Source organism: Anser cygnoides, chromosome 2, assembly GCF_040182565.1.
Source record: "Anser cygnoides isolate HZ-2024a breed goose chromosome 2, Taihu_goose_T2T_genome, whole genome shotgun sequence".
NCBI classification, from domain to species: domain Eukaryota; kingdom Metazoa; phylum Chordata; class Aves; order Anseriformes; family Anatidae; genus Anser; species Anser cygnoides.
In genome coordinates this window covers 2,183,557-2,201,687 of record NC_089874.1, presented here as the reverse complement: position 1 = coordinate 2,201,687, position 18,131 = coordinate 2,183,557, and the positions used below count along the sequence as shown (strand labels likewise).

General features: G+C 46.6%; 1 protein-coding gene across 6 annotated transcripts in view; it reads right to left on the bottom strand.

Annotated features, from left to right (window-relative positions):
* The window catches only part of ALS2CL (ALS2 C-terminal like), a 61,040-nt gene that overhangs the window by 21,171 nt on the left and 21,738 nt on the right, over positions 1 to 18,131 (bottom strand). For 2 of the 6 annotated variants that reach the window (XM_066991345.1, XM_066991343.1), the window contains exons 2-7: positions 4,889 to 4,997; positions 3,878 to 4,070; positions 2,056 to 2,121; positions 1,164 to 1,329; positions 606 to 734; positions 163 to 282 (exon numbers count right to left, since the gene is read on the bottom strand). In XM_066991345.1, the coding sequence (XP_066847446.1) occupies positions 163 to 282; positions 606 to 734; positions 1,164 to 1,329; positions 2,056 to 2,121; positions 3,878 to 4,070; positions 4,889 to 4,994 (780 nt within the window). In that variant the 5' untranslated portion in view covers positions 4,995 to 4,997. Of the gene's footprint in view, positions 1 to 162; positions 283 to 605; positions 735 to 1,163; positions 1,330 to 2,055; positions 2,122 to 3,877; positions 4,071 to 4,888; positions 4,998 to 5,407; positions 5,572 to 5,673; positions 6,368 to 15,476; positions 15,630 to 16,516; positions 17,071 to 18,131 lie in introns of those variants that run through there. The other 4 variants (XM_066991346.1, XM_066991344.1, XM_066991347.1 and 1 more) reach the window with 4 other exon arrangements.

Sequence of the window (18,131 nt, the reverse complement as noted above, 5' to 3'; positions counted from 1 at the left end):
TTCTTCTCTTACTCTCCACTGCAAACTACAGGTGCGTGGATCAAAGATAAGGTTTTGCAAATAGCCAAGCTCTGCTGCAGTTTCAACATTACAAGAATATGAATTTTAGTGTCGTTCATCTGTGCTGCCCTTCCAATCCCCCTGAAAGGCTGGAAAATTCACCTGAATTAAGACAAGGACGTCATCAAAGAGCAAGATCCTGTCTGATCGATTTGTGCTGGCAGAGATGGGAAGATTTCTGCTATCCTCCAGCAGCCTCCTTTCAGGAACACACAGCATGTCCTGCAAAAAGCACCACAAAGGTGAAGGTTATGGACCAAGAGCATCAGGAAACATCACAGTTGGAAGAGGACATCCAACTCAAACCAACAGTTCCTGCAGAGGCCAGATGCCTCTTGGCACAAGCTGACAGTGACAGCAGAACTGGACACAGGGTTCAACTTCTAAAGCAGCTAGTGACTATAATGTTTCTTCAAGGTTTCCACACTGCCCTGCTGGTTTCCAAATGAAGCTCCAGATGCCTGATCCATATCAAATTTTCTCCATGGGCAAGCAGACCTCCCAAGGATCCCCTTGCCAATATACACACTGTATCTGTGACTCACTGTGAATTTGTAGCCCAAGGATTTCCATAAGGTCTTGGTAAAACAAGCTTCATCCAGGACTTGGCTGATGAAGGACTCCAGCTTCACATATTCCTTGACAGCACTGGTAATCACATCCTTTTCAGAGCCCTGATAAAGGAAGGCAGGACTTGATCAATGCTTCAGGCATGGGTATGCACGGCATCAGGCTACAGCTAACCAAAACCCTCAGCAGCTCTGAATTCAAAGGACTAATGAAGGTTAATCCTCCAAACCCTCCCAGCTCTAACATCATCCATACCACCAGCAGAAGTGTGCAGCCTTAGGTCAGTTATTTGACCCTTCGCAGCTCCTCTCTATGACAAGTAGCTCAGACTATGCTGGAGGACCCACTGCTCATTGCTTTGAGATCTTCGGGTGGACTGTGCTCCGCCAGTGCTGGTTAACACCACCTTGGTTGTCCACTGGAAAGCATTTTCCAGCCTGCTTTGGATTCCCTCCCACCACCACAAAGCCCCATAAGTTCTCCATAAGATGTTACTTATCTCGCTCGTGTTAACATCACACAAAGGCCCCTACCTCTTTGAGAACCTCGTTCAGCTTGGTGAGGAGCAGTATATATTGCTCGATGTGGTCCCGGATCGGTTTGTGGAGGACAGTGTATAAGGCCAGTGACATGGAGGTCTCAGAGGTGAAGTCCGTGAGGAATTGTTTCAGCACTGTCTTATGGTGCTTCCAGGCTTCACTGCAAGGTGGCGAATTAAGAGAAAGGCCCATCAACTAGTCCTTCTGCAAACTGCTGCTACTCTGCCTTCCAAGCTCTATAGGCTACCTCACTCCCAGAAAAGATATTAAAAGACTTCAAAGAGCAGGAGATAACATAGTGCAAATGTTTGCACACCAAACACACCAAAATAAGACAATGAGGAAAAAAGCTTCATTTGTTCTGTCTCTGGCCCAGCTGTTCTTGCAAATACAAATCACACCCACAGATGCACGGAATATGGCATAACTTCCATGATGGTTTGTGCACCGAATGACTCAGATATAGTGATTATAAATCTTCTCATGCCCTGCTCTCATGCTTTCATTTGCTATTTTCCATGAGACTCTGACAATATCCGGAACAAGCAGTGGAAACTCCCTGCCAGATTCCCACAAAATGCTTTTTCAGATCCCACTCCTTCCCTGAACTCCCAAATTTATTGGATTCCTCTCCCCCAAATGTCTGAATTGTGCCTACTACAAAGGAGACGGAGGGAGATCAGCAGGGGAAACCTTTCAGCAGCTGCTGTGGTCTCAGAAGCCTGCAGGAGCAGCCACTCTGGTCAGTTCAGAGGAGAGACAGCTGGACCACGACACAGAGATCGATCACCAAAAGGTGCAGTGCTGTTCACTCTCGTTTAGTGTCTTAACACTTACAGTATCGCTGTGTTCCTATCAGCCCTTAAAATACGCATTTTTCACTGACCTTTTGCTCTTTGTGGCATGTTCGAAGCCATGGACTACAACGTAGTTGGCAAAAGTGACAAAATATCTGTTGGTAAATAAAACACAAACACACAAACACGAGTTGAGTTAGAGATGCATATTAGCTATGAGGTTAAGTGACAGAAGGAAGGAGATCGTTTGAAAATGTGTCAGGTCCACATTTCCAAGGGAGGCAGAGACACAGCTACTGGACTTCCCACCTTGGCTTGCACCTTTTTTGTCCTCAGTGCTTTAAATTTCTCATTGACTTTGCACTAGAGTTGTCTCAGGAGCTTTAAGTCTTCGCAGCTTTTAGCACAAGCATAAGTTGTGCAAAAAGCCTTGGAAATGAAATCTACAAAGGCCGACCGTCAGAGATCAACTACAGATGTATGAATTTCTGCTGCTCGAAGTAAATATATCAGGCCTGTATTACTGATGGCAAACGCTTGTCAAAGTGTCCACGTCAATGTATCTGAACTCACACTAGAGGGAGATCGAGTTATATTTTGTCAGCAAATACCGTGTTTTCTTCCAGTAGTGATTTCAGATAAATCAGATATTCCGTCCAGGCTAATGATCATTGATTACATTTTCAGTATTTACTGCTGATTTTCAGAACCCTAAGCAGGGGCTTTGTTTACTCCTATATCACTGCAGAAAGGATGAGACATTATAGCATTAAGTTTGCACAGAGTGAGTCAGCAGCGGTGGGGAGGAACCAGCTTTTTTTTTGCATGACATCCAACAAAAACAGGCTTAATTTCAAAACGAGGGGAAAAGGGGTCTTCAGATAAGCTCTTCCTTTTCACCAGCTGAAACCTCAACACAAGTTTTCATCTCTTTTGTGCCTTTTTAAGACAAACCAATTCTAATTCACTGAATCAGCCTCCAAACGAACATACTCTGCTCCAAAGCCTGTTCACATAAAGGCAAAGTTTGTAGTGCCTCACTTCCCGAAACAATGCTGTCCAAGTAAAAACAAAACAAAAAGTAGCCCTTCCTCCTCCTCCATCTGTGTACCCATAAGCAAAACCAAGACTAGATGAACAACTATCTCCAAGAACCAGAAAGGCCATCTCCCAGTCCTTCGTGGGTGCCAAACCTCCCAGATGGTACAAGCCCATCTAGGCAGAGCTTGGCCATTGTTGAGATGAATGAAGGACCAAACATCGTCTGATCTTTACGTCACCTCAGGTGCCCACAGCCTATTTGTCATGGTAGGACATCAACACACAGGTTACACACACTCCAGCGACTTTGGCAAACATTTACTTTGCATTGCAGACAGATGGGGAACAGACATGTAATTAATTGTAGAAAGAGCTATGGGGCATTATGTTTTTCATATCATGCTGCCTCCATCACTTGCTATCATATCCCTAGCCAAAACCAAATAAACATGGCACAAAGAGGTAATATGAACTGTATCTGGTGACATCTTTCTCTCCTCGTCCCTATTAGTCCTTTAAACCTTCCTGTATACACCTTTCCATTCCCATGACAACTCAGCCTTTGCTCTCAGAAGTCCCCCAGGCACAAGTTTTCCTGTTGGTCTTCTTTCCATTTGCAAGGTGCATTTAAAAATATATATGTGTACTTGCAAGAAAAATCCTGCTTCTTAAAAGCCAAGTCACAGATACAAGAAAGGCTACTTATTAGATGGTCTGCAAAGATACTGAATGCAGCTCCTTCTCTGACCTGATGACTGAACAGCATCACATATATTAAATGCATCCCTTTTGCGCTAACTTACCATGTCTAGTAGAGGTATTTGATAAATTCAGTACTTTTTTCTTACTCTAAAATTCTTCTGTACTTACTGGATGTAGAGGCTTAGAAACAGGTCTCCTTTCCAGACAATGTAAATATCCTGGATGCAGAATGACTCCGAAGTGCTGCATTTTTGCTTCACTATCCGGTAGTTCTCTTCTGTTAGGTTCCAGAGAGCTTGAAATCGATCATTCAGGAGCAGGAAGAGCTTAAAGTTCTCCTTTCCTTTCTGGTCACTAGGCTCTTTAGGGGAAAGAGAGAGGGGAGAAAAGGCCATCAAAAAGCATTAAATCCAGGAAATCTTGTGCAAGACATTGCCTGCACCTAGTACTCAGCCCAATTTGTCAGTGTAAAGTACATATATTCTTATAGGAAAATAATTCCAGCGAGGAAGGAGATGATGATTATTTAGGGTTGGGCCCCTGTCGGTAATTGCATGGGTTATCCATGCTAAGGACTTCTCCTCTCCATTCTCATGGAGCATGTGGTCACAGCAGCCTGCAGGCCTCAGACCCAGCTCAGACACAAGCATCGGAGGAAAACTGGGGGAGTTTTTGCCCCTGGCCCAAAGGGCTACTCCCAGTCTCCTCGGAGGACAGACCAAAAAGGAAAGATGGCATAGGAGGGAAACAGCCTACGGGCCTAATCCAGTCTCACCACTTTTGGCCAGACAGGCTTGTGAATATTTATGGATTTGTTATTTCAGTGGAGCTGCTCTGATTTACTGCCAGCTTAGAACCTGCACCCACAAGTTTCACCTTCAAAGATGGGCATGAGCACAGACCAAGAGCAGGGAGGCAGAACGGGCACAGTTCAGGGGTCATACATATGCGAGAAGCATTTGGGATTTCCGTGTCATGCTAGAAACAGGCCTTGGAAATTACACTGCTCAGAAATTGGATTAACCTCTAAAACCAACAGGGATCACAGTCCTCGCCTTGCATGAAAGGTTGCCCCCAGCAAGCCCTCAGCCATCGGGTTTCGAGTATAACTCCCTTCATAGGTGTGCCAGTGACCCAAGGCAAGAACTAGAGGCAAAGAGCTAGTCTTCTCCAACCTACCTGCCTGGAGCAGAGGCTTGAAGATGAGGGCATCTATCCGTGCCAGGCACGCCGAGAAGTTTTCTTCCACATGGAGCAACGATGCCGTAGCTTCAGCTGCGCACATGTCCTGGACACAACACAAAAGGCACACGTGAAGCCCCTGCAAGGCTATCCATCTACTGATGGCTTCGGTGCTCATTGCAAACATTCAGCCTTCCCTGCTCTCGGCAGCATTCAGACGCAGATGTAATTGCTGTCCTCAAAAAGCATTTACAAATATTAGAAGAGGAAACAGAAACCCGACAACTAAAGAGAGATGAGGCGGTGTCACAGAAGACCACTGAGACTACAGCCCATTTTCCTGATGCCCCAGCTGAAGAACTTCTCACATCGACCACGATACTTCTCCATGCGGCTGAGATGGCCCTAAACATCTCAGCGTGTGTTAATCTTGCTTAGTGCCAGATTCAGTCTCCCAAAGGGAAATCCCTGAGGTCACACAAAAGCTGAAGCAGAGCATCTCTTCCCGTCTCTCACCAGTTTTCTGCCTGCGTGCCTCAGCCTGCACCTTTTGGCATCGTAAGCTATCGTACGGAGCTGCAAAGCCCTGCCAGCCATTGCGAAGCGTCCAGCCCTCTGGAGGAACAGAAGTCTGGCGTTACTCCTTTCTGAGCAGGACGCTGCACTCCTGGTCTTATGTCACAACTCCAGCGTCAACAGGGACAGCTTGCCTAAAGTGGAAGTGGGCAGCACTTCAACTGAAGTGCTGAGAAAAAAAGAAAGAAACAAAAAAATCAACAAACCCATGTGAGCACACTCCAGTAGCTTCAGTAGCTTCCTCCTTCCTAGCCTCACCTCCCAAAAGAAATGTATCAGAGGAAGTGCGTACCAGCCAGCTAATAGCACGTCATGAGAGACTAATCTGGAAAAAGCCCAGGTGGTGAAAATACTATGGGCGGAACCAGCTGATAGTAACCGAGAGAAACAACACACAACTCAGACTCATTCAGCTTTGTGAAGCAAAACAGCAAAATGAAGGCGCTGCATATGGTCTGTCCACTTTTATCCTTGGCCTGGCTGGAGTGCAGGCTCAAAAGGTTACACCCACAACAGCAAGCGAATGAGTGTTGGCATCGTGCTGCGAAGATTGCTAAATTGGTGGCAGACTTTGGCACAGTTCTGATGTGTGCCAACTAGTGCAGTGCCAGACAATGCTCAGACGTGGCCAAGGGACCATTTCGAACAGGCAGCTTGCACGTAGCCACGCAGGTTGGGGAGGTGAGGAGAGCTCAGCTGTTCATAGGTCATGCCGTAACCACTTGGCTATGGAGCCAGACCTAATTTATTTACTAATAGAGATGTAACTAGCATATTTGCACCATCCCCAGCAAGAGCTAAACTCAGGCTGTCCGCTGGCAAGATATTCTAAGGCATCCTAAGCCTCTACCTTGATTTCTGTAGATAGCAGACAAGACTCATTCTCCTCGTGTTGAGTTGTCCAGAAGTCAGACATCTAAGCCTAAGCCTACTATGTGCACTTCATGGGAAGAAATACCTTGAACATCTCATCATGGGCTATAAAAGTTTCCCCTGGGTGACTAGCTTAGGTGGGAGTGTCTCCTTTTTAAGCTTCTTGGAGGCTGGGTTCATTGCTACACAAGCATTTGAGCTCCCTAAACTCACCAAACCCTGCTCAGGAGCTCCCTTTCCTTGTCAGCCCAGAGCTGGGGGTGATACAGCACCACGGAATAAGGGACATTTTGCAATTTGGATGGTTAAGTGACCTGGTTTTAAGTGGTTTCTCAGGTCCAAACACAACTACATATTACATAGATGAACGACAGTATTTTCTCCTTTGTAACCACTGCCTCTTAAATTTCATTTGTCTGAAAAATGGGAAGCATTAAAAAATTCCATAATCTTATTAGTACGCGAGTTTTCATACATCAAGCTCCACGTGACCGTAAGGCTATTTTTTGCAGCAGCATTGCTGAATTGTCCCAGAGGAAAGCTCTGTGCATGCAACCAGGTCAAAATGCTGGAATCCAGACTCCTCCTCGCCCCTCCCAGAGAGAGCAATCGAACCAGGAAAAAAGCAAAACAAAGCAGCAGCCAGACAGCCCTCACCCCACAGCACCAGGAGGACAGGGCAGATAGCGAAGTTTATTTTCCACCACCGCTAATCACCCTGTCTTGTAGACACAAAGATAAAGTTGTTTCTCAAAGGTACTCGAGAGTGTTCAAGCTTGTTGCGAATTTCTAAGTGTGAGTAGCTTGCTTAATCAGGGAAAAAGAATCAGGTTGGATATGTGACAGCATTGCGCTTTCAGATGCTTCAGCAGAACGGCAGGCAGGCAGTGGGGGTGCTATTGCAATCACTGAGTAACTGTCTGGTGGGTTTTCACATTTTTTTTATGCCTGACTGCTTTCTCTCTCTCTCTTTTTTTTTTTTTTTTGGAGAGGGAGGGAGGATCACTGCTGTAAGAGGGGCGCATCTGGTCCTTTACTTCTGCAAGAACAGGTTTTAATCCAGGCTGAACAAAAAGAATGGATGTTAGGTGCCAGACTCGGAAAGACTTTCCCAAACTCGTCTCCTACCAAAACAGGCAGAGAAATCACCCAACCATCACATAGAGGTGGCTTAATGAAAAAATGAAAATTGCATGGCTCAAAGTAGGGGTGCAGATACCCACGGCTTTGCTCCACCAGCCAGGATAGGCCATGGCCAGGGGGCTGAGGATCATACATGCAACACCAAAGGAATATCACTGCCACGACCTAAGGCTAATCTGATTGTTTCTGCACTGGAAGGACCAGAGGGGCCCTACCAGGTGTCTGGGGGAACCTACTGGGCTGGATGTATTGCTCCTTCCAACCATGAGCTTCTCCTCTCAGACCACCTGCAGATCCCATAGCCGATCACCCATGAAGTCCCAAGCTCAGACTTTACTGGGACATCCCCAAAGCATCCCTGTGGTGCAGTACATGGGCTGAGAAATCCCTGCAACAGCAGCACTGTATAGACACCCAAGCTAACTGCAAGAAACAGAAGCTTGTGGACCGTCTTTTCTATTATAACCCGATACAGAGTTAACATGGTGTGTTGTTCTTTTTGGTGCAAAAAGTGTTTGTTGTGTTCTTTTTGGTGGTGCTGGTGGGTTTTGTGCTTTTTTTTGGTGGCGGTCGTGATTACTATTATTATTTTTTTTTAAGTAATCATGTTCTTGCCCTTCCAAGGAAACTTGTGGGCTAGTTCCAGCCCGAACACAACAGTTTAGGCTCATTTGCTGAATGACTGGCACCAGTCACATTTCAAAACAGCCCTTCTGGCACCACAGAAAGACCTAAGTTGCCACATCCCCTCACCCAATAAGGTAAGCACGAGTCTCAGACATCATTTCCAGGCTTTCCCCATCAACTCTGTAAAACAGCACTTGCACACGTATTCCAGCTCAGTCAGGCAGAGGGGATTTGAAGCTCGTCACCTTGTGAACAAAACCAACGGTTGACTCAGCCACAGGGCGCAAAGGAAACAATCAGGACAGTCTGGGGCGTGCAGAGGTCACATTGCACGTCTGCACACCTGAAAACTGAACAAGTGCAGTGGTGCTGGGTGTTGGGACCCGGATGTCACAGTCTTCCTTCCCTCTGCCTGGGTTTTTGTAATTCTGTGTTCGAGGAAGGGCAGGGCAAGCTTGAGCAGAGCTCCTGTGAAGCCCATTCAGGAGGTTTTATTCTGATCTTCACACACGGCTCTGCTGTTGGTGGGGTGTCAGGACCACTAAAGACAGTGCACCCCTCAGCCAGAACTGCAAGATGTGTGCCCCCAAGGAAGGGTCCGCCCGCTGTGCACGGCATGACAGCCGCTGGTTTTACGTGCAAAAATCAGAAAGTTTCCTGTTAGGATGAAGATCCCCAAAGGTCTCCGTAGGGCCTGCTAGGATGGAGACTCCCACTGGCAAAACACAGCCACCCACCTGCTTCAGGCTCCTATGAAGAACGGTGAGATCTCTCTAGGAGAACATTTTCCAAAATAGAAGAGGTTTTTGTTCCCTCTGCCTAAATGAAGGTACAGGAGAGCCATGTCTGCAGTTAGAGAAGGAACACAAGCAGCAGTATTCACTCAGAAACAAGAAAGGCCTTGAGAAACAGCATCTGTGGGAGTCTCTGGATGTCTGAGGCCTGTCGTGTTCTTGGCCTGTTTGCCATGCATGACAACGGGGGCAGAACAAAGGGCGATGGAGAAGCTAATACGAGCATAAGCAGTTCCCAAGCATCCAACAGACTGAGCAGCCTGGATCATCTGGAGGAGCATTTGTCCTCAGCAGGGTCTGTCCAAAACTGCACATTGTGACAGCAAAGCACATCTCTCGAGGAGCCACAACAGGAAGTTACACCCAGTTGGAGGAAACTGGTGGAACGGTTAGGAAACCAAGCAAAAAAGACATTTTGGTGAACTGCTGAGCTTTGTTTTCAGCTCTGTGGGGTCTGTAGCTCCGAAGCAGCTGTTCCGCCATGAAGATGTCTGGAAAGCCCCTTAACGTGAGACATGGCACAAAGTTTCTCCTGGAAACACATCCAGCCAGACAATCCAATCACGTCCTCTACAGTAAGGAACAAACTGGATCTTCACACAGGGACTGTTCATTTTCCATCTTCCTCTTGTGAATCCCCTTCTACATTAAAGACAGTTCTCAGACAGACAGAGAAACATTGCAAGAACAATGCCAGATTTAGGGAGCACTCAGGACATCATAATACTGAACTTCTTGGGATGTAAAAGCCATGACCACGTTTGCTTTAGTCCCTCCAAGTGATCTCTTCCCTTTCCCTGCATCGGCTGTCCTACAGGACATTGCACCACTGAAGCCCTTCCAACCTCTTCCATCCTTTCAGTTCCTGATCTTTTTACTATCAACAGCCTCAGAAACAATGCCTATCCGACGCTTTGTCACGTCCAGTCCTCAAACAGGCCAAATTTTCCCTTTCTTGTCCTTTGAGAGGCAGTCAAGTTATTGCCATGTAGCTCAAGATGTACCATCCTGCTACAGAGCATGTCCAAGTATAAAGCTGCAATAATTCAAGCTGTAGTCCAGAAGAAAATAAAAGCAGCCTAAATTGAAGCCAAGAGGTACTAAAGATACTTCTCCATCAGAGAAAACCCTAAACTCTTCTCTAGATACCACCTTTCAGTCTGTAGTTCACTTTCTCTCATGCTGGTAATGGTGTTGCTTCTCACTAAAGCTACTAAATCCCTCTGAGGATGCAATATAGAGCATGAGCACTTACACTTGGACTGGTAAATGCCCTTCCACTTAGCAGCAGGTTGCAGCCTGAAGCATTTGAAAGCAAAAAGCTTGCTGGGGCTTTCAAACCACCCTGTCTTCTAGGAGCCCAGGACACACAAGTCCTCCCCACTGTTAACAACTCACTTTTCCTTTGCACGACCATTATACTTTTCCCCATGCAGTGTATAGCTCTAAAGCATGCACATCACAGAGTAGAATACCATAGAGTTCTGCACAAAATCTGCCATTAAATTTGTCAGATTGAGTTCTTACAGATCAACGCTTTCTGTCACATCACAGTGATGCTTTGAGATAAATATAGGGACCTTAAACTGAAATGAACATAGACCTAAGTATGTTTCCTCCCTTTATTCAGCTGAACGCCTGTGTCATCATGACCAAAAAAAAAATATTTTTGTAAAGGGGAAAAAATGGAACCATACGGGTTCATCTTAACGTGGGGAGAATGAAGGAAAACTTTGTTTGAACTTGGACCTAGCCTTCTCTGCCACATAAGTTTTTAGCCTAAATCAGTTCCCCAGCTTTATTTAATGCACTGGCATACAAACATGCCCACAAGCAGACTGGGATATCCTTCTTCATTAGCAGCGCCAGCTCAGAGTCCATAAATTCAGGAGCTCCTTGGCCATGGGAGCAAACTCTGGTGTCCCGTGCTGAGACACTGCTCCTCTCTCAATCCTAACCTTTACTACTTTTCTCTAAGGACCAAGTTCCTCATGCAGCTAATTATATTTCCAAACGACATCTCCCCTCACGTGTCATGCTCCAGCTGAGTCTGCATTCAGGCCAGCACAAAGACCATTTTGTCATGTGAAAAAACAGTTCCAAGCTTTGTTTAACCAACACCAACACTCTGGAGTGAATGCTCCCGTTCAGACTCTCTCGTCAAGCCCCAGGATGAATTAGCAACCAACTTACTGGAGCCACCTCATAGCCACCAAAAACACACAATGTGCAAGAAATAATTGGGAATAAATAGGGCAGAAAAACAATACAACCCCAAATCCCAGGACAGCCCTTAGCATTGAACAGAGGGGGAGAACAAAAGAGGTAGTAGTTATTTAGATTAGACTTTAGCCCAGAATACAGGGAATGTGCAGATGCCAGCAGAAGTCTGGGTGCGAAGGAACTAGAGGGTCTGGTTCAAACTTTTCTTAACTAGGGGAAACTGTTGAGCAGAATAACAATAAGAGAAGGTAGACACTGTTCATGACATTATTTGAAAACACAAGAAAATGAACAGACCCATCAAGACTCTCCCCAAGGACGAGATCCTCAAGCTAGTGGTCCAGGTTGCCACAGATCTGAGGCCACACAAGATACGTTAGGACCACAGCACAACCTCCTCTGCCCTCAAGCAATGGGGCCAGCTCAGGAGAACCAGCAGGATGTCCTACCTCGCTCACCACCTCTAATTAAACTGTGGAACTTACTGCCACAAGAGTGTTGTTGCTATGAGTGTCTTATACGTGCATTCAAAAGCAGCTGGACAAGTCCATGGAGGAAAAATCAATTAAAAGCTAATAAAAACAAAGACATCAACTCCAGCCCAGGAAGTCCCTGAGGAGGTGAGCACATATGGAGGAAGTACTACCACAGCCCTTTCCAGTTTTTTGTGTTGTACTTCTCCAGACACGATGTTCTGCTTTATCAGAGGTGAGGTAGCCTGACTTGAGACTGCTGATTTTACGCATCAGCCATAAAACCATTTGTTGGTTGCCTCCATGGTAGGACCTCAGGCAATAAGAGATGAAACAATGCAAGGTAGTAAAAACATGAACCAAGTTAAAATCTCAGCAGATTTAGGATAACAGCGTGCAGCCAGGAGCTTAAGGAGGGTCAAACAAGATAGCAGTACTCTCTGCAGAAATGTTAGTAATTCATTTTTCAGCCCAAGAAGAAGTTGTGCCCCCCTCCCCCCCCGCCCAGACTTTTGTCTTTTTCAATCTTCAAAACAGGAAAAACAGGAAGCTCAGATAAGCATGCTCACTCATTTTTATATATATATTTTTTTCCCCTAAAAACAGGGAATGCAAAAGCTTTACACAAACATTAACGGACCCAACATTTTTTTTTCTTTCTTCCCCAAATCCAAACTGGAAGTTTGTTTCTCTTCCTTAGGAAGCTCCCTCTGAAGGCCAATAAAAACAAACAGAAAATTATAGTTGACCTCAAAAAGACAAAACCCATCTGCCCTTTTTGGCTGTCCAAACGCTGAGCTACCTGCCTCAGACCCTCTTTGTAACCAACATAGATAGGAGTCACATGAGAAGCTCAATTTAATTCAGCCTAAGTGAGATGAAGGGACCTTTGGGCATGCCTTGTCTGTTCACTAGCTACAGAATTAAACAGTTAACTCCAATAGGACATTTTACTTTTTGACAGCTAAGGCTAGAGAAGATCACTCTCGCCACAATTAGAGGATATCATTTAAACGCTGTAAATAATGAGACAAGTATGATAAGGCATGCAGGTGAAGTGTTTATTTAGTGGTTTAATCCCTTATGATCCTGTACCTCCCATTATCGTTATCGTTTGCAAGCAGCATTCACAAGTGGAAGCAGAGCTATTCTGACCCTGCAACTGATATGCAACACAAAATGACTTGGAGACGCTAGATGAAACTCCAGGCCAGATGTGACGTAGCTGCAGGTTGCCTAGGGGCATCTAAGGAAAGGAGACCATGAAAAGAGCAAACTCAATAATTCACCATTGGAATGAGAATATTATAGGAAATTTTGTACAATTTTGTGTCACACCTTTGGGAACAGGAGCTCCTTTTTATTTGGACCTGTACTCCGCATATGCCAACTCTACTTTTCCAATGCAAATGGGCTTCAAAAAGCAAGATAAATGACAGAGGTGCTACACATCTGACATTCAGAATATGTTACCATCTTTATCAAAGCACTTTTGAGTCACTCTCAGAGTATGAGCTGGAATTGCAGCCTTTAAAACAACCCAGAGGCACAAAGTGTATCACAGCAGTGTCCCTTGGGACAACAGGAGAGCTGATGGTACAACTGCTTCATGGACAAGATGGAGCTCGATGTATAGTAACACCACCACCCTGCTCCATCCCCTCCACTCAGGACCTCCAGAAATTGAGTAGGACCAGAGAAGCTTTCATTTCCTCTGTGCTAAAAGATGGGACCATCACAAAATTGTTACAGCAGTCACCTATGAGATGGCTGACTTCACCAGATATTCACAAGGGAGGCTCCAGATCCATCCTTGGGCTGCCCTGACTCTCCTCTCATCTCAGACACATTTCATAGAATCATAGAATGTCCTGAGTTGGAAGGGACCCATAAGGATCACCGAGTCCATTTGCTTACACTCAAGGCATAATACTCAAAGGTATCAAGGTGTCACGATGAAATGCAACTTTCAGGGCCTCCCAGATCTGCCCTACCAAGTGACTCAAGGAAAGCCTAAAAACACGAAGCCTTTAGCACGGCATCCCCAATACCTGCCAGAAACAGGGCAGGGCTGAAGCCCGTACAAAGGAAGAGGAACGGAGACAAAAAGACTTGCCTGGATTAGTGTCATCCCTGCACTCAGCCGTTCTCTGTTTGGATTCCTTAAGCTGTCTCCCGGCCAGGAACATTTACACCAAGCCCGACTGAGCAACTGCCAAATTTTTCCTCCTCCTGTCTCTAGAGCTCAAGGCCTTTACCAAAGACTCGGTGCAGTAGGAAGTTCCCAGTGGTTAATCAAAGCCTTCAGGTGCTCTTGGAGGACAAATTACAAGCCAGCGAAGGCAGGACAGACCTGCACAGAGTCACCAGCTCTCCCTAACCTCTGATCATCATTCCAAGACGCCACAGCTCACTGAGGCGCTTTGAGTGCCAAAGCCCAGGTCTTTTGATGACCTGAAGAGCTGGTCAGAAGTCCTGGCAAAACTGTTTCACAATAAAATTCCTGTTTGTTGAGCCCCAAGTGCTTTGCATGAGCCTCTTCCAATTCAACAAGAATGTAAACAATGCCCAGCCAGGTCAGGCCAGCGGCCCAGCTAGTCTGGCACTAAGAGCAACAAACGTGAGCTTGGCCTTCTTCTGAGGTCCATTCCCCTTGTATTCCCCAAAGAACCAGCTGTTGAATTAAGGATCTCAAAGGGTACAAACCCTACTGCTTCCTAGAATCTGCTTATGGACCCAAATTGATCATATCCCTCTTGAATGTGCTTATATATTTTGCCTCCAAAAGGCCCTACCGAATTGAAAGCAGGGTCTTGACAGACAATTCTGCCTATTTTCCTTGAAAATCCTCAAAAATCTTGTCTTGGAGCTTATTGGGAGTCGAAGTCATTGAGGTAATGACACAGTGAAGTCGAGGAAGCAGCTGCAAGGTCGAGGAAGCTTCCTGGCCATAGGAAATTTCCACAGACAAAGAGAGACAGCTTTGGTTCAGGTCCAAATTAAGCCAAGCTAAAGCTTAAAAACAACAATCCCTCCCATGAACTGCAGCTCCTCCTCTTCTGGCTCTAAACACTTAGTTGTTTGGTCCTTTAAAGAAACCTGAAGTGTGTTACCATTCCCCTATAATTGGGCCTTTGACCCAGACTTTTCACTTAACACCTAAACCACCTGCAAGCTTTTGACTGCTTCCCTCCCTTGCAGAAACCCAGGCGAGCTTATCAGCCTCTCTCCCCGTGACTAATTAGCTGGGTATTGGTTTCTTTACTCTGCCAGGCAAGCTGTGCAAACCCAGCATGAACGCACCGTTTCCAGCCTTGCTTCATCAGGCTCACATTGCCAGGGAAGGCTGCCTGCTTGCCTGGCACGGGTGGAAAATCCCTTCCTAAAACAAGGAGCAAGACCCAACACAGGGGACGGGGCAGCTGCCTGCAGGAAAGGGACCCCATGTGCATGTGCTCTCCAGCATCTCTTTCTTGAGGACACAAGGTGAAAGCAATAAGAGGATTTAATGGCCCAGGACTGTCCTAGGAATTAAATACTTAAGGATGTTGCACCTCCTTCAAGCCAACATGTTGTCCAGATGAAGCACGGGGTGCACGCACGTGCATTTTGCACTCCAGGAAAATGCACTCCACACCTGTGGCCACCTGCACAGGTATGACTTCTGCTTTCAGAAAACACTCCCAAGCTTTACACTGCTTCAGGAGTGTTATCCGTAAGACATCACCTTCAGCAGTCCCCTTCAGCCTGCTACAGCCGATCTCACACCCTTCGTACGCTACACGCGAAACTGAGCCTCGGGATTAATGGGAACACAACCGACCAACGAACACGGGTCGCAAAACCCAAAAATAACCAGCGCGTAGAGCAACGTACCTCACATAAGGCGGCCAATTACAACTCCCCTGTGCTAAGTGCTACGGCAGCAGCTCCTCCGAGCTCCCGAGTCCTGAAATACCCGCAGCTCCCAGAGCTGCCGCTCTCCCCTCCCACCGCTCCCTCCCACGTCCAGCCGCCTCCTCTGCCGAAACACAAATCTGGGCCTGTTCATTAACTGAGACACCCACAGGGCCCGGAGAGACAGTTACGAAACCTGCGTAAATGGGGTTTCTACAGCAATTACTTGTTATTCACTCTTTTTTTTTTTTTTTAAAAAAAGAAAAAAAGATTGAGAGATAAGCTCTTGCAGCACGTGTTGAAAGAAAAGTTAAAACGCAGGAAACTGCAATTGAAAACAACAGGATATATATATATTTTTTTTTTTTCTGTGTGCAGTGGCAGTGCTCAGCTTTGATCGCTTTTCACCTACGATGCATTTCCATAGCTGTTTGCCGAGTGAAGCTCCTCTACGTTTCTCCTTGTTCTGCCGGTCTCTCTCCTCTCGCAACTTCTGCACTTGCTGGAGCCCACAGGAGGCAGGCGGAAGCCCTGGGAAACGGGACTTTTCCTGCCATTCAGAGCCTGCTGCTGAGAGCGTGTGACAGGCTGCATGTGATGCATGCAGCCTGTCCTCTGCTACCCCTCAGCCAGCAGCAATAATTTCCCCCTCCTTTTATTAAACAAAAAATAAATATACAAAAACAACAACCTGACCCAGTGTCCTGCCCAGCCCACCTATAGGAGCTCTCCTACAGCACAATCCCCATGTTTTTCCAATCAATCCACAATTAGCAAATCCCCACAAATGTTTTGTCAAAGATGTTTTGCTGAGGCTGCAGCCCCTGCCACATGCTCACTCTCTGCACCAGGAAAAAGTAAATCCGCAGCCCAACAGCAGCCCCGTGCCCTCCCCTTCTGCTTCAGAGCATGAACAAAGCCCCATTCTTTCCCAGGCCCTCCAACATCTTCCGACTCAGCGGCTCGCCTCCTCCTTGGCTACGTGACCTCAAGGACTTTCCCAAGCTCGTGGCACTCACTGCGGGCAGAGGGATGAGGACGAGTCGGCTTCATACAGCGAGGACGCACAGGGTGGAGCAGGGGACAAGAGGTGCCTCGATCACCCTTTGTTCGGAGAGGTTCTTCTATTGTGTTGGCTTCCTTCCTGCTTTCCCAGACTCCCGGGTCTTTTTTGGATGGGATGTGCCCATAACTCACCGTTTAAATTAGTTTGCATGACAGGGGCAGGCAGAGCAACAAGCCCCATATGCAGCAGGGAATGATACATACCAGGGCAGAATGCAGCCAAGGGAATGGAAAGGATGAGTGAGTGATGAGCTCAGTGCCGGCCTCCTACCTGCTTTGCAAGCTGAGACGGCAGAGAGCTGGCGACCAAGGCTCCAGCACTATTACAGACCTTTCCCTGCCAGTCCAAGGTTGGGAATTAAATCAGATTTCCCGCATCCCAAGGAAGTGCTCACCCACCAGGTGGGCACCTCGCCATTCAAGACCACTTGAGCCTCAAGTCTTTACAAGGTCTTTGCACAGGTGCTAGAGGCCAGGAGGATTTTCCAGCCTCCAGATCCTGTAGGAACAGGGATTTCTCCCTGATGGTGCTTATGATTGTGCCTGCCCTCCAAAGAGGGTTTGAGAGATTGCACTGCTGAACACCTTCCTCACCGAGCATGCAGCCTGGGGACCCCAGCACCCCAGCAGCAGTGCGTGAAAAGTCCAGGAGCTCTGCTCCATGCTGGGACGATAGAGAGCCCACCTCAGAGTTAAAACCTTCAGGTTCAACCCATTGAGGGCATTTAGAGCGGGACTCAAGCTGAGCTTCGCAACTTGGCCAAGTGTGTCTTGGATTCATGTTTCAATCCCATTATTCCTTTTGACTCTAGCCTGGTAAAGCTGTCGTGAGAAACTGCTGACAGCCAGGTATGACAGTTTGCTTTTGGACATCTTTTTCTTTTGCTTGCATTTCCTATCAGGATCCTGTTTCTAGCCATTCAATTAGTTTTCCTGAAATGCACAGAGCTTGAAGAAATGTCACATTCAGTCTGAGACCTCCAGGCTGGTTCCCAGCCTTAACCCCATAGGACTGCAGCAGAAGCCCCAAGCTCTGACATTTGCCTCTCTGCACTTCAGCTCTGAGACATCCTTCCTGGATGTGGACAAGGCAAGTTATCATCCATGCAGTCCACAGATCTGTTTTTATCTTTTTAAAAAATAAAATGTAGACTTAAGAGACTTTCACTTGGGGAAAAATAAAAATAAAAATCAGGGACACTTTGAAAGCCAGAGCTTTCTCATTTTGACAAAAGGAGTCCACACCTGGAGTTCTCTGAAGCCTCTTCTACCAACAATTCTTATTAAATAAAGCCAGTGGTTTTCCACAGAAGTCTTTAAAAACCTTCCCCATAAGATCTAGTTCCATTATCTGACCAGATTGTTATTAATGAAATTGTCTCTGGCTATCTGCAGCCGCAGATCTCAAATACAAAGCGCGTGCTATCATTTCCAGCAGGAGCGTAGGGGATGCCAGCAGCATTCCTTTGTCTCCAGCCAGCAGTGACAGCTGCTGCAGGCTTTATATTTTGCTCTCCTGCTTGACCACAGTTGTAAGCCTTTGTTTCCAGCACTCGCAAGCATCACTCT